Source organism: Rhipicephalus microplus, chromosome 9, assembly GCF_043290135.1.
Source record: "Rhipicephalus microplus isolate Deutch F79 chromosome 9, USDA_Rmic, whole genome shotgun sequence".
NCBI lineage: Eukaryota > Metazoa > Arthropoda > Arachnida > Ixodida > Ixodidae > Rhipicephalus > Rhipicephalus microplus.
The window spans coordinates 20,321,060-20,343,053 of record NC_134708.1 but is presented as its reverse complement, the minus strand read 5'-3'; the positions used below and the strand labels follow the sequence as shown (position 1 = coordinate 20,343,053).

General features: G+C 48.6%; 1 protein-coding gene across 1 annotated transcript in view; it reads left to right on the top strand.

Moving 5' to 3' along the window:
* Positions 1-15,876, top strand: part of LOC119164909 (sodium-dependent proline transporter) — a 43,833-nt gene extending 27,957 nt beyond the window's left edge. Inside the window, exons 11-18 of the mRNA XM_037417109.2 lie at positions 2,652-2,755; positions 4,000-4,124; positions 7,083-7,195; positions 8,540-8,668; positions 10,158-10,257; positions 10,949-11,049; positions 13,838-13,993; positions 15,398-15,876. Of these exons, the coding sequence (XP_037273006.2) occupies positions 2,652-2,755; positions 4,000-4,124; positions 7,083-7,195; positions 8,540-8,668; positions 10,158-10,257; positions 10,949-11,049; positions 13,838-13,993; positions 15,398-15,685 (1,116 nt within the window). The 3' untranslated portion in view covers positions 15,686-15,876. The remainder of the gene's footprint in view (positions 1-2,651; positions 2,756-3,999; positions 4,125-7,082; positions 7,196-8,539; positions 8,669-10,157; positions 10,258-10,948; positions 11,050-13,837; positions 13,994-15,397) is intronic.
* The last annotated feature ends 6,118 nt before the right edge of the window (positions 15,877-21,994 follow it).

Here is a 21,994-nt window from a genome sequence, read left to right as displayed (position 1 = left end):
TGATGTGTCGTCATCTGTCTCGGTGTTTACGGCTCTGCGTTTATTTGGGCTACATGATGCGACCACAGATCCTGATGATTGAGGGATGGGTGGCGGTGTGTCTTTTAGGATACGTCCTTCTAGCCTGGCGAGAGTTGCCTTCAGTTCAGCTAGTTCCTGTTTGAGTGCTTTGTTTTCCCGTTCTAATGTGTGTATTCGTGGATCTGCCACATGCTCTGGCTGTACCTTACCTTGCTTTGAAGTTGTCGGTGTTGTCGGTGCAGAGCCGCTGTCGCGAACCATGTCGGCCCAGGTCATTTTCTTGCCAGGACATCTCGACCAGGATCGGCCCCTGGAGCAAGAGCGCCCGCTGGATTGAGAGTGCGCTGTGGAACGGGAGCGCCGTCTGGAACGGGTGCGCCGTCTGGAACGGGAGCGTCCTCTGGAACGGGAGCGTCCTCTGGAACGGGAACGCCCTCTGGAGCTGGAGCGCCGCTTGGGAGTGGAACCATCTGCCATCTCCGGTTGCATGTCCGCGAGGTCGTTAACCTCGTCAGCGTTGGCTTCTTTCTCGGAGCGGTGGCGTCTTTGTCTTCGGCGTCGTCGCACGACATATGGGATGTGGTATCTTTTGCTGCAGCAACGGTCACCTGTTGGGTGATCACCTTCACAGAGCTTGCATTTCGGAGTGCAACGGTGGGCTTCTGCAGCATCGTTTGAGAGTGCGTCTCCGCAGTTGTGGCATTTACTTTTCTCTGCCTTGCTCTGGTGGCATACGTCGGCCCGGTGCCCGACTCGGCCGCAGGCGTGACAAACATCGACTTGGCGTTTGTAAAGGGAACACGGCACTAAGGCCGTTCCGCACATGACGTTTTTGGGAACTCGAAGCCCATCAAAGAGTATCACAACAACGTGCGTGTTTTTGATTCTCTTGACTTCAATGGCGGTCGGGTTTCGTTGGTTGACAATCATGCCTCTGAGGGTGTGCTCTTCTATCGAGGGGTCAACATTCCTGATGACGCCTTTACAAGTGTTTTCCGGGGCGGCTAAGTAGGCAGAAACATCAAATGCGCCGACTTTCGTGTGAAGTTTCTGAATTCCAGCGTATGCGACTGCGTTGGATCTGACCGGAGTCGAAATAACAAGAATATTCTGTACCTTGTTGGGGCAGACTGTATCTTCCGATGCTTCTTGGTCAGTGAGCCCAGCTGCCATAGTCAGAGCTCTCGACAGCAGTACCATGTCCGTCTTCGAAACGTCAAGCCCTCCGCGGGGCCGTACAATGACCTTTATCTGGTCTCTCGGCAGCCGAGGGAGTCGCGAAGCGGCTACAACCTTCTGCACTGTTGAGAGGGAGCGAGCGTTGAAACCATGCTTCTTTGCTGTGTTTGCCGTAGACTTTGCAGCGGTAGCAGACGCTGCGTTCCTTGCCGGATCTCGTTTCCGCCGGGCGCCAAGGGCGGTGGTCCACCCCGCTCCGTCGAAATCTTCCGGAGTGATATCCATGCCTTCAACTGTCACCATCTCGGGCATCCTCGCTGCCTAGTCAGGTGCGGCAGGGGCCTGACGAGGCCCGGCGCTGCCTCGAAGTGAACCCTAGCTCCGTGCTCGTAGCCGAGTGGTTAGTCCTAGAGACGCGTCCCTCGCTTCGCACACTTGAAGTTCAAAAACTCGCCGAAAAGTTCACTCACCCCAACGAGAACGATGTCGTGAGATAGCTTGCACAAAACTGGTTTAGGAAAGTCCAATGGATCGGTGGAGAACACAAGAAAGATGTCCGAAAACATTTAAAGAAGCGGGAGCAGACGCGGCCACGTCTGCACTCCCGGACGCCACCTAACGGACCCCCCTTGCTCTAAAGAAAACGAGCATTAGCACACTTTGTATCTGTTGTCTTTTCCTTTCCTAGCCGTTCTGTGCGTTGTTAAAGTTTTTGAAATTAAGTGTTTTACAAATTCTGTTGTCTGTTTGATCGCTATGAGGGGAATCTTGTATGCACATTTATTCGTCCTTTTCTCTCTGTTTCACTGGTGCTCCGATGCTCCACCCCAGGCGAACCCCCAACAACTCCTCACGACATTCTTGAAGACCAAAGAAGAGATACGACAAAAGATGTGTTAATCTCTATCCCGGATCTTACCGGTGATCAGGCACGAGATTGGCGTCGAGTACGAACCGACACGTACCCTCACTCGCAAAGAAACTACCGTATAAATCTCGCAATAGTACGCGCGCGCAGCTGTCCATGGTGAGGAGTACGCCCAACTGTTGCCCACATTAAGTGGGAATTCCGATCGCGTCCCCAAAACATCCATTGTTCCCTTTCGGGGACAACATCTCAAGATAGGCAGTGGGAGGCCTGACCTGCAAGCAGAGGTCGGGAGGGCCAGCTTGTTATGCTCAACCAAGCCTGGCCACCCGCAGAGGCCAGTGGAGCTCTAGAATTAGGTCTCCACCCACCTACTCAGAAACCTTTTAGTTAATGAAAGTTGTTCATCGTCATCATCTTTCATTGAAATTGAATATTCTTCAGCCGTCGTATGTATACATGCAGCTGTAGTATTTTCTTTGATGATTCAAGAAGGAAGCTTGGGTATATTACTGTCGCCTCCGAGATTCCCACTTCGTGCTCTAGTGAAAATCTCTGAGGTCACTCTTTGTTGTCCATGCAGGTGTGGCAGAAGGCAGCGCAGCAAGTGTTCTACTCGCTCAGCGTGAGTCAGGGCGTCATCATCTGCATGGGCAGCTACAATGACTTCAGGAACTCACTCTACAAGTGAGGTCTCGCAAAGTATGCCGGGAGTTCGCATTGGTCTTTTTTAATGCGCATGGCGTGAAAAACCAAAGGGACACGATAGAAACAAAAGTAGTTTCACTCATATTATTCAATAACGCACTATAACGGTGTAATGTACACTGCCGCGCTTTATGAAAGGGAACACGCGAGTGCGTGGCCTACGCTCTGCGGCGGTTGCGGCGGCCATCAACTGACAACTGAAGAAAGCATGTACGCTTTTGGCGCCATCCATCGGCAAGCAAAGTAACGAGCCATGGCCATTCTACAAGCACTGCTAGATTACCCTCCCGCTTCAGTTTGGCCGTGGGCGAGGCCGCTAAAAGCGAATGTGATTTTTTTTATATCTGTCAGTTCATGGTACTGTGGGAAGCCGCATCAAAGCACCGACCACGACCGCACGCTTGTGTAATCACATCATATGGCCTCCGATCCCGCACTTTCGAAGGAGCGCGCGCACACCTTCAACGAGCTGAGTCAGGCCTATAGGGCAGAGCGTCAGCTCTATCCTGTACCGCACAAGTCCCTCAGCAACCGACAGGCCGCCCTCTGGCACCAGCTACGGACTCACACTTTCCCTTCTCTCATTCTATCGCACACCCTTATCGTAACAACAGCCTGTACTATCTGCCCTGAATCTCATGCTTCTGCTATACACATCCTTTCTCACTGCCCGGCGGATCCTCCCCCACGGGGCCTAGAACATCTCAAGACCTGGGAGGACTGAGAGACCCTACTGCGTTCAGAGGACCCGGTTGAGCAGGCAATGGTTGCCGACCGGGCTGCCAGCGTCACAGAGCATTACCAAATGAACACTTGAGCACAGCGGGATCGTGCGGGGGCCCAGGAGCCTGCGAGCTTCGAACTCCTCTGTTGAAATAATGTTTTTCCTCCTCGTCCTACGCGTATCCAGGAGAGAAAGCGCACCGGCTATATTTCGTCACATGAAAGGCCGATGACGGAAAAGGGAGATTGTGGGGCGGGGTGTGCATGGCCCCTCACCGTAGGTCGGCATACAGTAGACTCACTCACCCAGATTAAGACGCGACTCTGAGTTCGAGTGAGTCCGCTTGAGGAAAGTTTTGATCAGTCCGATTGCACCTCCCTCCAGACGCCCACGACTCTAACACCGTGCCCATGATTACTGCATTCCATTGATTCACACTTGCAGCCAACCTGCGTTTCTCTCTCGTTCAGCTTCTATATTTCTGTTTTTCTTCGTGCAGTGACGTTTACGTCATCGCCGTGGCCGATCTGGTGGTCAGCTTCTTGGCTGGCGTAGTGGTTTTCTCGGTGCTGGGAAACATGGCCTACGTGCTGGGAGAGGAGGTCGCCAACGTCGCTTCGGGAGGTCGGTACACAGATGCCCTCGAAGTACGCATATTGTGTACACACGTATTGTCGAAGAAATGGCCCGAAAAGGAAAGCACTTTTGCAAAGTTAACAAAGAATGTATTTTACGTATAACTTTTCGCGACTGTTGCGGTCTCATAACAAATATAGCATTTTTTTTCAGCAAGGCGCTAAAATTACAGTGAACTTACGTCTTTTTTTGGGGGGGGTGGGGGGAGGTATGGTAACAGGTATGCGCTTTGGTTCTGTAGTTTCACAGTGCTGTCAAGAAAAGTTGTCACCGAGCGTAACTCTCCACTCTTGCTCAAACTATTGGTCTCGCGGTGTTGATTCGACGTTCCTGCGACAATATGCTACCTAGAGTACTCGGTCCTCTGAGATATCCGAGATAAGTTTACCGTGAACGACAAAGCTCACTCGAAAAATCGCATAGAAGCCATCATAAGTACTTCGTCGACGCGGAAGGTATTCTTCTTACAGTGACCAAGTGAAGAATCTCGGAGGGAAATGGGAAACAATATGACAAATTGTAAAATTCACCGCCACCGTGATTACTTCTAGTATACTACCACTTGCAGAGAGTAATTTTGGTGGGCTAAAAGGAGGGCGTCAATGATTCATTTCTCAATGCTAGATGCAGCCTTGATTATTAGCGAGAAACAGTAAACCGGGAAAAAAAATTTCAACCAGCTCCGCTTCGCAGATGCTGATGAAACAGCGAAGCTGGTAGCCTTCTCTTCATCAGGCTATCGTATTTCTATGTTTTTGCGAGTTTTCCAGATATGTTATGCTGCTTAATTCTCTTTACAGAACACTCTTCGTTAACTTGTCAAGTGGTAATATAGCCACCACCTTTACATCCACTTGGTCTCTTGTGACAGTGGTGAGACTATGATAACGTGCACGCCATTTGCTATAGGCCTTCCTTCTTTCAGCGGAAGTTGTGTATCAGGATTTACGCAATTTCCGTGACACAAACGCGTTTATGATGACGGTGTTTTTTTTTTTTTGTATAGGCCGCACAGATTTCTGTGGCAGGTACCCGTTTGTTGGGCCAACTGTCGCGTTCAGTTTTACTGGACCAGTTAGAGTAGTGGGGTTTAGCCAATGTCTGTGGTACATAACCGTTCATGAGGTCCACAAGAGCTACCACGGATATCGGACATAAAAGCCTCGACTAAGGACAGCCTCACTGTTTACAAGGGGTGTTTTTGTTAGCCTTTTAACTCCATTGCAGCATTTTGACATAAATTTGAAGAAAATCAAAGTGGTTAAAAGGGGAAATTACCGCCAGCATGCAACTTTCCAATATAACACGTCCGATGCTTTACCTAATGAACTGCATGCAAACGACTCATCGGCGCCTACATAAACGTATTCCTTTCCAGACGGTGCCGTAGCGTGGTGTGGTGCAGCGGCTAGTGTGCGCGCATGCTGACTTGATTGGTCGTGAGCTCGAATGCTGTGCGTTTGCTGTAATTTATCTCCGATATATTTCTGAGTGTGACGTTTGCACATCGATTGCACATCTGATCACATGTCTGAACTTAGTTCATTAGGCCGGCCGAGTCCACCAAAATATGACTTTTTCTTTTGTGCGAGTAGCAGTTACTCCCTGGAGGAGCAGCCGCGAGAGGGCGGAGTAACTTTGCAGTTACCTCTCAAAAGTGAGGAATGGCTGTGGCATGTTAATTACTCCCCTAAAGGAGCAAACTTGATACCCTTTTTCTCCTTTACTTATTAGTGTGCATCGTGCAGCGGTGGTCGTCTCCCTGCCAACTTTATAGGGTGTCTGTACATGTAAACCTCAGCTAGTGTAAATGAATGCCTCTTAAAGCCATACGGGCGACTGCAGAACGCTTTTTTTTTTTTCGCTAGCTGGTAGTGGAAGAGTCCAGGCGTTGATGTGTTCGGGGGTCTGCCCTGAGGACCGGAGCCAGCCAGTGTCTCGGGGAGATGTTGAGGAGAGGAGCCGGTAGCTGCTAACAGTGACTTATTTACATAATTTACAGGTAGCGTGTTGCTGCATGATGGGGTTAGCATCATGGAAGCCCTCAAGCTTCTGTGAGCTTCTCGAAGCTTGTGAGAGTTTGTCAGGAGCGTCTCAGCGCTTGCGTTTTATGACCTGGCTTTCCCAGGATTCCCTGCCGGAGAACACAATGGAGGCCTGGAAAGTCCAATGAAAATTGCCATCTTCACCTCCGCCCCCGAAAGGGGAACGTGAAACGCCGCCTCCTTTCCGACCCAAGAAAGAGGGAACAAGAACACTCAGTTCGTTTCATGGCAAGGGATAAAACACTGCGCACCACGCATGACACAGCACAGCACGAAGACGTTGAGTCCTAAGTTGAAGTGAACTCGGCAGTCCGTTGCAGTGATGGGTATGCGGCGCCAGGCACACCACGGTTTACGGAATCGGTGGCATGGCGGAGAACGTGAGAACGCACTCTAACACGGATCTCAGTCGCTTGGCTTATTGTTCGCGGCACTCCGACGATCAAAGACGTACAGAGATTACTATCCTTTTTTTAAGCCGTTTGGACTAAAAAGAGCCCTCCGTAGGTCGTCAGTTGGTCGGGTAAGTTCAAAGTGTTCTACGAGGGGAGGCGGCTGCGCCGCAAAATTCTAAGTACGGCTTGCGTGTCGTTGTCGCTTGTGGTTCACCTCTGGAAGCACTGTTCCACAACCGTCTCACTTACAAGCTGCGCCATGTCAGGGATGCCGATCATAACAGCGTACATGTCGGAATTTCGCGTTCCGTGTTCAACGATTTGTCACGACATCGAACCTCCCGATTCCTTTGAACTCGCCACCACCTACTCGTGCTTGCTGCTGGCTACTGCAAGTTTGTCTCCCATTTCTTCCTCTTCCTATAATAATTTACCTGTTTTAAACACCGCTTCGATAAGACTGCTTCACGAACAAGGACTTGGTCGCGTTGTCTGCTATGCCGCAGGCTTCGCGCTGGCGTTCATCACGTACCCGGAGGCCGTGACCCTGATCACGTTCCCGCACCTCTGGGCCTTCGCCTTCTTCGGCATGCTCTTCTTCCTCGCCATCGACTCTGAGGTACGCTCACGCGCCAGCGATCCTATAAACCGACATGCACCGACCGTTGGGGAATTGTTGGAGGTTTTCGTACACAGAAACCACATTATCATTATGAAGGACGCCGTACTCCAATGGCACCACTTCGGGCTTCTTTATTAACGTGCGCGTAAATCTAAGCCAGCGGGTCTCTAGTATTCTGCTTCCATATAAATGCGGCCGCCGTGGCCGGGATTCGGTCTCGGGTACCAGCGGGTCAGCAGTCCGAAACCATGAGCCCCCAATCACCACTGTGGGTTTGCACTGAACATTAAGCTCAATAGTTCTGTACAAGGGAGTTGCCTGCAACAAGAGCTTAATTAGGTCGAGTTGGATGAAATGCATTGCCTGATATTTAGAGGAGTGGTGTGGGGTGTGGGGGAAGGGGGGGGGGGGCTAAAACACTTTCATGAACACATCTCCGCTATGGTAGAACGCGTTTTGCTTTAAGGGCCAAGCTCCCTAAGGTCGAGGTTTTTCCGTTGGCGGCGTTGGTGTACGCCGGTTCCGTGATGACGATGACAACGGCGATAATAATGATGATGATCACAGATGGCTGGCTTGTGCAGTATATGACGTCTCGATATGCTCCACGATGCATTTTGTGCGACCGGAAACAACCAACAACCGCCAAGGAGACGTGCCTATAGGCCTCGTCTTTGCCAACTTGAGGCTATATCTGATACCACAAAGCAGTAAATAATGAAGGCAAAACGAAATTCACGACTCGACACAGCATGACATTTATGACTAAGGAACATAGTGTATAACTGTACACCAATTTGTCACTCGTTTATATACATGAGTGGTCGATGCCACGGCTGATTTACGGTAATACCGAACGATCTCACTGCTTCGCCCACTCTTCATCATTTACTTCGTGGATATGCTGTGATATTTTTTTTTCAACACTGATGTTGAAAGCGTAGCGTGGTGTATGTAGCGGCTAGTGTGCGCGCATGCTGACTTGATTGGTCGTGAGCTCGAATCCCGTGCGTTTGCTGTAAATTTTTCTCCGATTTATTTCTGAGTGTGACGCTTGCACATCGATACATCGATTGTACATCTCATCACATGTCTCAACTTAGTTCAATACGCCGGCTGAGTCAGCCAAAATATGATTTTTTCATTGTCATAGATACTTCATCGAACTTTTATTGTTCGATGAAGTATCTATGATTTTTTTTTTCCTTTTATAGAGGCGCTCGCTCTTCTCCCGTTTAGCTTTACAAACTACTGACTTACAAGTTCAGAAAAACTTCGCGTCGATTTCCGGCGCTGAAACTGCCTCAATTTTCCCATTCCTCGTTTGTCATCTTACCGCAGTTCGGCTTGGTGGAGGGCTTCCTGACACCGCTCAAGGATGCCTACCCTGTCCTGCAGCAGCACGTGACGGCGCTGGCTTTCTTCGTCTGCGCCCTGGGCTTTGTCTTGGGAATTCCCATGACGACCAGAGTACGCAACCAAGAGTAAACCGTCGCGAACTTGCAGCGCGCACAGTAGACAAAAATGCTCATGTAGGGGGCAGGCCATCGCTTAACTCTTTATTTTTGGAAATTACAGACCCCGTCAGCTCCGGCAGTCTTCACTGAACATGCACGACATCAACAGAACGATCGTTTCCCCCCCATTCACTGGGTGTTTTTTTTTTCTTTTGTGTGTGTGCTGTGAAATTCCAAGAACAATATATGGACAACTCACACAACTTTCAGTTATACTGTAAGGAAACAAACTTAAAGATGGTTTAGTTTGTCTCCTAATTAGTAATCCTTAAACCACCTCCGATATTTCCTAGCATTTCAAATAATCACATGCGTCGCGCTCAGAATGTGGCCGCGATGAGTGGCTCTGAATGCGGAAGTGCTACGCGGTACAAATGCACCACCAAAAAAAAAAAAAAAAACGCAATCGCATGGTCTTCTTTGGTGTCCCCAGCGCTCGTCGTGACGTTATCAGGGTGCATCTTGGATGGCAACAGGAGCAGGCGCTGTTGATTGGTCGAGCAAACGGGTGCTAGCAAGAGCGCGCTTTCTGCTCTTCATCGTCGTGTTTATCGGCGCTCGGCGAGGAGGAGCAGGGTGGGCGCGCACCTGCTAGCGCCTGCTTGTTCGACCAATCGACAGCCCATGCTTAAGCTGCCATCCAATATGCACGTTGGTCACGTCACGACGAGCACTGGGGATGTCGACAAAGAGCAGTGCTCATAGTGACGTCACAAGGGTGCATCTCGAATGACAGCAGGTGCAGGCGCTGTCGATTGGTCGAACAAGCAGGCGCTAGCAGGTGCGCTCGCTCGCTGCTCTTTCTCGTCGTGTTCATCGACGCACGGAGAGGAGGAGCACTCGGCGAGGAGGAGAGACCAGCCGATGAACGGAGTGTTGCGAAGGAATGGGCGAAAGGAGCGAGCGCCGTGTTTCGATAAGCACACGTGCCATACTTTGCTATTACGGCACCATTTCAAAAAAAAAAAAAATCGCGGTTGCGTGTTTGTTGTGTCAACTCATTGGCAACTTAAGCACCACAACTAAATTTCTACCATCGGATGGTTTAGAAGACGTACGGATAATAGTGTGACATTTTTTACTGCCCCCCCTCCCTCCACCCACTGTCGCGAAATCAAAGGAAAACGCAACGGGTGCAAGAAAGAGTAGTAAAGTGATGACGCGTTTCTCAAAACGACCTTACCTTGGATACCCGGCCTCGATTGATTAAGGGTATACTCATTAAAGGTATACTCATTAAAGTATACTCGTTAAAGGGGAGTACTCATTAAAGGTATAGACATTAAACATATGGGTATTGAAGATATGGACAGACGTGGCGCAGCCCTTAGATGTATAAAAGAGGGAGGGGCACCTGCCTCCCCCCCTCCCTTGCGTGCATGCGCTTGTGCGTGTAAAGCTTTCGCTGTAAAAATTGGCGCTTTTTTTGTGTGTGTACGCAGGGAGGCATGTACATCCTGAACCTGCTGGACACGTACATGGGAGGCCAGCTGCTTATTATCATCGCAGTGTGCGAGTCTATTGCAGTGTCCCTGTCCTACGGTACGCGAGTTCACGAAAGGCTACTGTTACTCGGACACATAGTATGCTCGGTAGTTCTCATATTCGAGAGCCGCTTGTTTGTGTACCTGTTTACGCGTGCTGTTCGTGTAACGCTGGGTTACCTGAGACAAAGACGCAAGCTGCTGCGGTTGTGATGTCATCGTTCATATCATTGTGTAACTTGAAGAGGACGCGCAAATCATATTCTGATAACAGATCATGTGCTGCTCTGTAGATACAAGGTGTCAGCAACCATGTGACCTGCAAATAGCCGATCATATCCGACAATTCAAACTAGCCGAGTTCCGTCTGAACCGCGTCCTGCACTGCACTTGCAGCACTGAACTGTCACCACTCGAAAGAAGTTCGAGTGCGAACACTTCCGAGTTATCAACCAGCTATTACTCATGCTGATTGACAATCATTATTTATCGTACTATCTCACGTAGATCATTCACAAAATGATTTCAAAATTTGAAACTAATTCTAAATTCTGGTTTGCAAATGTGGCTTTACGTGAATGATCTAAATCTATACCAAGGAAATAGCGTGACAGCAGTGTATGCCGGCGTTATCTTGAGAAAATATCCCGTGGATCGTTGTATATTGTGCGAGACTACTGCCAAAAAGATGCGGTAGTATACAGTGGCATAACAGAATTTTTTGTTTTTCTTTTTTTTTTTTTGCACAGGCGTCAACCGTCTGTCACTTGACGTCGAGTTCATGCTCAACAACGTGCCGGGATCACTGGTCAGGTTCTGCTGGCAGTTTATTTGTCCCATTGTCCTAACCGTAAGTCTTCGCCCGCAACGATTTCTTCAGCGTTGCTACAACGTGAAATTAGAATTCCATTAAGTTGAGCCGAGTCAGTAACTTGAACGTTATAATTACGCTCATCTGATAACGACGTGTCCAATATTCGCGTCACAACAGGTTTGGCGTGTCATAACGACAACATGGGTAGCCGACGTTCTAGCTGACTTTAAGAAAAAAAAAATTATACGCAGCTTCACTCTTGAGGAAGTGCGTTGCACGTGCAAGCAGCTGCAGTTCCCGTTCGTACAGTTCCCACTACTCCGTTATTCATACCATCGATGACGTTAATGTTTGAGGTAAGCGTGTAGGGTTTTACCCGCCACTAGTACAATCTCGTTAGGGAGATGCGCATATTCGGTGTACAGAATGCGCACCACTTTTTGATACGCTTTATCGACTGTTTGCTTGTCACGGCAGTTGCGACGTACACGCGTAGTTTTCAGCGAGTTTCGTCAGGTTGCTTGCCCCTTCAGAGGTAGCGACCAAACGCCGGTGAAGTGCAGATGTGAGGCGCAAGCGTGCACTCTGTGAGACGGTGGCGCCCTCTCTGGCACGGCGCATGAGTCAATCGCATGTGTCCGAAGCAGTTTTGGCGATCTAGGTTAATTAGCGCAATCACTTAGTCGTTATTTGTGTTAATTCTGTTATTTTAAACCTTGTTCGCTTGTTTTTGCCCGGTTTCGAGCATTCATAGCCGTGTTTTAGGTACACATTGGGTGCTTGATTGTGAGCGTGACCACGCCATGTGAAATCTATGGATGGAAAAGGAGAGCCCCTAAAGCGCTGCGTACTTAAAAGCATACCTGTACAGGCCCTGAAATGCCAAGGGAACATTAGCGCAGGCTGCAGTTGGGGCGATGGAATTGGGTACCAAGGGATGGGAGATGTAGCCGAGTACTGGAGAAGGTTTGATGGGCTGACAAAATCCGGAAGTCTTGCAGGCATAAAATATAATGAGCTCACAAAAGGTAGAGTAAACTGGAGCTAATTAAGAAAGGCCTTCGTTCTACAATGGACATAAAATAGGCATAATGTGATCCCGATGAAACGACATAAGAACAGTAGACGTGAGGTCATGTGACCCTTCTGTTCTCCCGTCACCAGTTGAACCTGACAAGGAATAACATTAAAAGGAAGCTGTGTTGTGACAATTGGGGCAGCATGAGAATTGGATGGTGTTTATCAGTCCAAAAAAACGACGCAATAGAACAAAAACGAGCAGTTTCGCGGATCTTGATGTTGGCTTCACCACAATTCACTAATCCACCGAGTGAAGAGTTGGCTTTGCCGCAATGTGCCGCATTGAGTGGCGGTGCACGCTTTACAGGCGGGACGCTGTCCGAGCTTGCGATAGGTGTCAACTACTGCAAAGATGGCCGCGCCTTTTTTGGGCGTGTTCTTGACATTCAGCAGTGACTTTAATCTCCCTCGTGTGAGATCTTTGCCTCTAACGCTTCAAGACCGAAACCTTCATATCACCAACGGTGTGCGCGTTATCAGCCTGATAGCATATCAGACATATAGCCTGATATCAGACTATCAGCCTGATAGCATATCAGACAAAGCATTCTTGGCGGGAAAGCGGCAAACGACGAGCTTTCGAGAAAGACGACGCGAGCAAGCCAGATGACAGTTGTTTTAAGAAACGAGTGCGCGTGCACTCACACACGCACGCACAAACACACGCATGCACGTGCACCATGTGTGTGTGCACCTACGAAGTAACTTAGCAACAAATTGTGCGGTCTATTTTACACCTTTTTTTTATTTTGCAGTCATTCGCAGAAAGTAAGGACGTTGTGATAACGTCTCAGAAGGGCTTGTGAAATGTTACCTTGATGGCACATACCCGCAAGGGTATGCTGCCTGACAGAGTTCATTATGTTAGTTTAAATTAATTGTTCTCATTGTTAATCGGTCATTATATTTATTTAACTTGTGCATTAGTAACATATGTGCATTATATTAAGTTGAAGCACTACCTCTCATTTATATGAGTTTACTTCTTTATTGGGGTTTTGTAGCGTTCGAGCTAACATTCAGCCATTCAACTTTTGGATGACCAAGGGTGTATTCTGGTGTGCTCCTCGAGGAACGTGATGGCACTTGGTGCTAACACCATAAGAGCCCGTCATTGCAACCACATATTGACTTGTACCTTAGCGGCGAAACAAACGAGGAGAAAGGTGATGGCGCACTGTGCTGCACGCCAGCTTACGGTGAACGAACAAGCCCATATTTGCACCCTTTTTGAAATTAGTTTAGTACGTTCTCATTAAACTCAATGTCGCATATACAGTTGAAATGAAACTGTCCAGTCTCCGCTGCGGAGGATCGACTCCCAGCTGCATTTTCGATGGAGGCGAAAATGCTGTAGGCCTGTATGCTAGCATTCAGGTGCACGTTAAAGAACCCCAGGTGGTCGAAATTTCCGGAGCCCTCGAATACGGCGTCTCTCATAATCGTATGGTGGTTTTGGGACATTAAATCCCACATATTATCATCATGCAAATTGCCCAGGAGGCAGAACAGGAGTAGAACAGCACGAGCGCGAGACGCGCTCATCCTGTCTACTACTTGTGTTATGTTCCCTGCGCAGTTTTATTTCAACATAACTGTCGTACTAACTAGCCCCTAAACATATTTGAGTTCATAGATAACTGCTCCTACAACTGCACGGTGCACTCTGTGTTTGTTTAGCAGTGAGCTGTTTACACGGGCAAGATGTAACTAGCTGACGCCATCCAACGTCGGACGCATGCAGGTCATCCTGTCCACTCAGCTGTTCACGTACGAACCACTCAAGTTCGGCGACTACGTGTACCCGCGCTGGGCTCAGGTGTTCGCCGTCTCGCTTGTGCTCGTGCCCGTTCTCATCGGCGTCATCATGTCTATCTACCACCTGATCAGCTGCAAACTGGTAAGAGCCGGCGTTACGCGATCTTCGCGGCATTCTTTCAAACTTGGGAAGCTGTTTAGAGCCGAGGTAAGCCCGGGGATCCGGCATCTGTTCTTTCCAGCCCGGCTGCAAGAGCGAAACCTTGCAGCCGGGCTGGAAAGCTAGCATGTATAAAGCTAGCATGTATAAAGCTAGCATGTATAAAACGCTAGCATGTATAAAACGCTAGCAGCTAGCTGAAAAAGCAGCTAGCTGGAACCGGGCTGGAAAGCTAGCATGTATAAAGCTAGCGTGTATAAAAAGCGAGCAGCTAGCTAAAAAAAAAAACAGCTACCTGGAAGCTAGCATGTGTAAAGCTAAGTAGGTGAGTGGGAAGTTTAGTGTCGCGAGAAGATAAAGGATAAAAATTTGAAAAGGGTAAAGCTGTGTGGAGAGGAAGAGAGCAAAAAACTAAGCTCGGAGGATTTCAAACTGAACGGTTGTGCCGCCCGCAATTCTTGACGCCAGCGTAGCTCTAGCCGACTGGTTAGCCCTCCGCGACCTCCTGATGCCGGCCAGCTCTCGCCGAGTGGTGCCCCGTACTGGGACTTTTTCTGCCAGCTGCCAACTTTCCTATCTCCTTCTTTTTCTGTCGCTTGCATGTCTTGTTTCTTTTATCTAACTATATCTTTTCTATATTTTATTATATCCCCCCTCCTCCCATGCTCTACAAGGCACTGAGCCGTGCTCCCTCAAGGGCTGCGGAAAATAGTGCATTCTTCCTGTTCCAAGCAACCACGAATTCAATTCAATTTTATATCAAAGGACCTTATTGCTCCATCGATCCAACAACCCGAGTGAGCTGGCGCTTCAGGTGAAGGGGACTGCAGCGCCACCAAAAGCTTTCCGCGCATTTTGCTTCACTCGCGCTGCTCTAGTGGACCCACTCCGCCATTCTAGTACGCGCTGAACGTTGGCAAAACTGAAGAAACGGCGCACTCCCATCTCTGCTGTTTAAGCAGCCTCCGCGACGGTAAATGAATTGAAGCTGCGATGTTTTGTTTTTTTTTTGTTTTTTACCGTCGTAGGCGTTTTGCAAATAATGAGCAATGGAGAGACCGGAACAGGAAGTTGTGAGTCTCTGGAGACAGGATGTGGAAACCAGAAGCGAATCGAGACAACACGCCACGATGCCAGAAAACTATTGCACTCCATAATACTCGCATTGCGACGTAAAGGGTTCCAGTCACTTTCCAGCCTCTATTTTCGCGTCGAAAATGGCTTCATTCTATTTCCAACTCGTCTTTCTGCAACGAAAACGGCGGTATAATTTCTATAGGCGGCGGGAATCGGCTTAAGTTTCCTTTCGGACGAATCCACGCGAACGAGCTGGGCATACGGTCGTTGTGTGTTGTGACGCGATACGAGAGGACGTTCGAAACGCAGGACTTGACCAGGGCGCTTCAGCCGAGGCCCTCGTGGGGTCCCAAGGACCCCGACACCCGTCGCGCCTACGAGGAGTTCCTTGCTGGGCACGGCATCTCGACCGGTCAGCCGGCGGCAAAAGTGGCGACTGCGCAGCCGCCGTCCGAGCCGGCGAATGTGCTCGTGCCACCCGTAGATGTGATCGCTTTTCCGCCGGTCGCAGGGGTGCCTCCCGGCATGCTCGGGCCACGACCACCGCCAGGAGATCCCGCTTACGGCCAACCCGGCGCCCACTGGCCAGGCGCCTAGCGCAAGACGCTACCGTAAAGGAGCACAGAAAAAAGAATTGGAAAGAAAAAACAAATGTGTTTGGTGGCCTTCAAACAGTGTCTGTTAGATTGCCGTAGTGACGGCTTCTAAGATTCCTAAGTGAGCACATATTAAGGCGAGAGCCTCAGATGCCTCTTCAAACAAAAGACGTGACCGTCGGCGCTAACAAAAGCGATAAAGAAATTCGTGTGATGACGTCGCCGCTGTGTCACTGATTTGTAACATTTGTGATGATATGACGCCATCACACGACATAGCTGTCGCTGCTTGGGGATAGGCGTGCCGATCCTGGAGAATGGTAAAGTGCAAAAAACTTGCAATGTCTCCGATCACTGATCACAGAGGCTGTGCAAAACCACGCTAGATATTGTTTTGAGGGGCCCAATGCAATGCAATGAGAAAATGAATTGATCAATGTTAACTTCTCGGGCTAAATGGTGACAAATCTGAAAAGAACAACAATGTATTTTATATCAATTTTATTAGGGCGTATTGCAATGCCCATAAAGGGGGGCGTAGGAGGCTGTGTAATGATAGGGCGCCTGGGTTCCACTGTTTGACCCAATATATGGCGTCACAGAACGCGACAACGCCACTGTTCTACTAGAGCGGCGGTCAGCGGGCGTCGCCACCCTGGGCGACGGAACGCTGGCATCGAGGGGCTCTATAACGCATGTATCTCGAATTTTTTACCAATGTTGCTGCACAACGGGCAAGTACAGCGATACAAGAAACATACGATTGTACAATAGGTGCAAAGAATGTCGCAAGTATCAATAAGCCGCTAAAAGTGCGCAAATTACTGAGGTACAACGCAAGCAGTAATGATAAGTGCATTTCACAAAACGACAAACATTCTAAATAAATGTAGGGGAAATTAACATTACGTACTTTTCGTGTCATGCAGGGATCAAGAATTAGTTGTTTAATATCTCGGCTTTTTTTATTTTCCTGTCTTGAAGTAATTTAGCATTACTTCACGTTTATATCGTCTATATCTTCACGTCTATAAGTTGAAAGCCTTAGACGCCTGGCAGGACACCAAAAGTGACCGTCAACGGCATCAACACGAAGACATTATGAAAATCGTCAAGACATATGCCATCATCATATGACGTCACAAGTCTCTTGAACTTTGACGTAACAGTAACTTCACATTAAGTGATATCGCACGATGATATCGTCGCACGACATAGTCTGCCAGTGAAACGTGGGCAGATATCCGAGGCAGAGCTGCAAAACCGTGTCGGCTGCACAAAGATTCGATGCCTCCGATCAAGGAGAGACGGTGCATAGCCACGTTCGGTGCAGAAGGCCTTCGAGGAGGGGAGGGGGGGGGGGGCAATACTATCAAATGAAACGTTTATTTCCGCTACATTGGTGCACCGACGGGGGGGGGGGGGGGGTTGTAACCTTCTCTCCCTCGAGGCCGACCTAACCCCCCTCTTAAGTAACCCAATGTCCTTGTTGCCGAGTCACCTACGTCAGTAGTGCACCGAAGGGGGCGGGAGTCAGGGGTTTTAATTCCCCCACCAAGAGTCGACCCCCCCCCCCCCCCCCGTAAGTGCAGCCTTGTTTTGAAGTTCTCATCGTTTCAATGTAAGAAGTGGCTTGAGGGCAAAATTGCCTGATTTATTCTATTAACTATATCGTATTTACATGTCTACACCTATAGGAAGGACAGGCTCAAGTTTGCGCAGCGCCGTTCACCACCCTAGCGGAAAGAGTGCAAAGCTCCGGTCGCTCGGACGGGCCGCGCTTGCTGTGTTTTCCAATATCGCGCACGGAAAACGTGTTCCTTGGAGCGCTTATCTCGCATTTTGTACGTTATGGGCCGTGCTCCTTCGTCATTTTGGAAAGCAGGCACGCACTACTGCTGCATTGTGAGCTGCTACAAAGTTCAAACATGACGAGGACCTGAAAATCGCCTGTCAAGTTCTACCGTTGCCAATGAAAGCAGTGTGAGAAGCAAAGGCGTTAAGAATGGCAGTTCGCTGATACTTCGCGGTCTCGTTACTTTGAAAATTTTTTTGTCGTGCACAGTACTACAAATTATTAATTCGCTGAAAGAAACGTGATGGCCGGATTCATATTGAAAGAAAGCGTGCTTGTAAACTGAAACTACAGCAAATAGCTTGACAACTGCTGTACATTTCGCAATTGGGCTATCGCTTTCCGAGACAACCATGGGTAGTGCGAAAACTGTGGAGCTTGCTAGCTCAATACACTTAAAATACCGTACTGTGAGCCCTGTAAGTGTTTTATTTAACTGATGGCTGAATAAACACTTACAGGCCCGTGTGCTCAGATTTGGGTGCACGTTAAAGAACCCCAGGTGGTCGAAATTTCCGGAGCCCTCCACTACGGCGTCTCTCATAATCATATGGTGGTTTTGGGACGTTAAACCCCACAAATAAATCAATCAATAAACACTTACTCGTCGCCGCTAAGTGTGAACAGATTTGTGCTGCGGTTCGCGCTGAGCGTTTATACGTACAGGTCTTGCAAGCAGCACCCACCGATAGGATAGCATGATGAGGTGTTGTGATACCAGGATCGAAATCACGAGTTCGATTCCCGCACACGTCAGCTGCATCTCCACGGGAGCTAAACACGATAAAAGTGCGCTCAGATTTCGGTCCAGGATTGATAGTGTTGGTGTTTGCGTATTTCAAGCGTATACGGTGGTATGGCGCTAAATGTAAATATATATATATATATATATATAGGAGTGACGCTCGGCGTGTGTGCATCGTCTTTCCGTTGCCACGCCGTATACACTTCAAATAGATTTAGGTGCAGGATAAAAAAAAATTCAGGTGGCCGCAATCAGTCTGGAGTCTGAAACCACGGCGTGCCTCCTAATGATATGACGGTCTTGGCACGTAAAACATTATGTCCTTGCATGCGCCCGAGCCGCGGGCGATTACAGATGCCGCTACGAAAACGAGTTCAAAAAAAGAACCAAGGCGGATATAAAATTTTCGATAATTTCGCGAAATCAGACGCGGTTATCAGGGGCGAATCTTGGCGTAACTAAAGCATGCTCGATCCTAGTGGGTATTGTGTGATATGACGACCGAGCGAGCTGTCAAATCAACCTGATTGACATTCGAATCGGTGAAAACGCTGCGTGATCAGGCGTGGGTATTATTCAAAATGCCGAAACATGCGCTGCAGAACACGTGCATGGTTGAAGTGAACATAAGATACTTTTTGTGTGCATCATTATACTTTCAAAGGAGATGCAAAAAAAAAAAGTCAAATGGGTCATTGAACTTACGACACGACCTTGTTCACATCCGATGAAAATCTCGGCAAAGGTTTTGAAACTGAACGCACCACATTGAAACGGTGCCAGGGACTGAACAGGGCAGACGTAAGTTTAGGCTCTTCACGCCGACCACTTAATTAATTGAGAGCCGCGTGACAAACTTGGCATTCAAGCAATAGAAATCTGAACGTTATATGCAAATGCACGCGCAAAGCGTGGTGGTATTTTGCTGACAGCTCCGAGAAGACACGAACGCCGCAGCAAATGCGCGTTTTACCGGTAATGTACACATAGAATGCGGGCCGTCATTTCACTTTTAACGTCGCCCCGCCGCATGCTGATGTTAATGCACGTCCGGTTAGGCAATATTTCTTTCAATCTGCCTGTTCGTTCGTGGAATCACAAAAGGTTCAACAAGAGGTGCCCGATTGGCTTCATCAAGTAGAAATCCTTCTACAAATGAAGGAATTTTAAAAAGCCTGTTAAATATGATGCTTTTTACCTCTTTTTTTTGTTTCATGTTTCTACTTTGTTTGATGTATATATGTTTGTGAATGTTGTATGTCCACAGGTAATAAAGAAAGAAAAAAAAAGCCGCGGTGGTCTAGTGGCTAAGGTACTCGGCTGCTGACCCGCAGGTCGCGGGATCGAATCCCGGCTGCGTTTCCGATGATGCGAAAATGTTGTAGGCCCGTGCGCTCAGATTTGGGTGCACGTTAAAGAACACCATGTGGTCGAAATTTCCGGAGCCCACCACTACGGCGTCTCTCGTAATCATATCGTGGTTTTGGGACGCTAAACCACAGGTATCAAATCAATCACATTTAGTGTCACGGAAAGACGGCTGTTCACCATCGAGATTCACATAGCACTCGCTCAATGACATCGTGTTTGCCTTGCTTGGTCCCGGAAAGGTTGTCAATGAATCGCTCTCGGTTCTGATAAGATTCACACCGTGCGAACGTTTTTATATTCTTTATAAACCTTCAGAGCGAGTCACAGGTGTCGCTGCACGTGAGGGGCGACCAGATAACAGCGCGAGCGGAGTGCGTGAACGTGCTGACATAGCGCAAGCAGAATGCGGGAGCGGTGCACCGAGTGACCGGCTTTCGTTAGAAAGGCGGCGAAACACGCGCGGCGCAGCGCCCCCTGGCCGAGGTTGGGAGGCCATACTGAAAGAGCAGAAACCGCATGCTCTGTGGCTCGAGCTGCGTTCACTTCCAGTGAATCACTTTTGTACAAAAAAAAGTTGCTTTCAGGAGTCCATTCTTATTTTATTCTTGTTGGAAATCTAACAGGCGCTGTGCTGTGTACATGACAATGCCCTGCGTGACTTGGACATAGGCTTCGGTGCACAATGCATGTCACTTCAAAATATATTACATCTAGCAGCTCAACCAGCTGTGTATGCAATGCTACACACATGTATGTTGCAAATGAGCAACATTTACAACATACACTTGTAATACTTGTATCCATGGGCTTCGAGTTGTCGATGAATACACCCTCGCGCTGTCAAATGCTAGCTTCCTGGTTAGCTCATTTGGCAGAGCGACCGCCCCGGATAGGTGTTGGTCCTGGTTCGAACCACGTACCAGGACGAATTTTTCGGCAAATAAGAGGCTTTATTTATGAGAAATCCGTATGAATTTTCTTGTAGCTTCGTGCTACAAACGTGCGGTTGTCTTCTTTACCTTTCGAACATGTATGTTCAGAAGAAGAGTTCGCAGTGTTGTTCAACGTTTATAACATTATCCGGTTCACACGGGCAAATCTACTGCACTGGCTTGCATACATGCAAATACCTGGCTCACTTGGACGTTCCTAATGCAATTCAAGTGCCTAGATACGACTAAACTCTCGGCCTCACAAGGCTTGATTTAATGGCCCTAAGGATGTGGTGCGACGAAGCTACAAGGTAATAACATTACGCTCATGTTGCTTTAAATGTGCAACTTTCTTCGAATAAAAAGTCATGAAGCTATTAATATTATTATTACAGATAATATAACCTATAACAATTATTTAGTATGTGGTACTTTCGTTTTATCTCAAATGTCAACCCCCCCCCCCCCCCCCCCCCCGCAGAGAAGTCCTGGGTGCGCTAATGTTCTACTATATACTTAAAGGTGCAGGACAACGGAAAAAAGCAGCCTAGAGGTGGCTTGAATAGTCTGCAGCCCAATGTAATGTATGGCGTGTGGCCAACAGCAAAGAAAAAGTGCCGGAGAATAATACAGACATATGTATAATGTGCATAATAAAAATCTACCAACCGAGAACAAGAAGACGCAAAATACTAAGGTTGATTTCGTCTTTGAGTCGTTTTAGGCGAATGCGTAAATGGCACTTTTTTTCCCCCGATGACCGTTAAAATTTTCAGCCGAGAGTCTTGCTCAATTTACTTTTAGATGCGCAGCAGCTCTTTGACTAGACTGTGTAACGCTGTCAATCCGTGTCTCCGTGCCAACGCACCGCACCGCGCCCCCCCCCCCCCCCCCACCGCCGCAGTTGTTGGAACGATGCCAAGTAGGTCAAGTCGCAGCTGTGTCTCGGCGTCACTCTCTCCCTCACCTGCATCAGCTGCCGGCTCATTCTAACACACATAGGTTATGTTGCTCCTCCACCCACTCGCAGCACACTTCTCTCTCGCTTCATCCTGTCCACCACCCGTAACGCTCGACCACACGTCAAGTGGAAACGCTCTTTCGACTCGTTTATCTGCGATGAAACTCACACGAAACCCGACCTGTCTCCCATCTCTTTGCGTTTTTATGGTCAGTCGAATGGCCACTGGATTTCGCCGAACACTCTTTGGAATTAATTGTCACTCAATTTTTCAGTCTCCCCATGTCTGCATCAGGTGTGACGCGCAGGTGGGCATGTGCTGTTGGCCGTGACGTGACGTCTTGCGCTACCGTGCGGTACGAGTGAGCCAGGCCGGCTGGTGGTGGCAGCTGTGCAACTGGTAGCTTGAAAACGCTCAGTGACGTCATCGCAGTGCGGATTCTGAT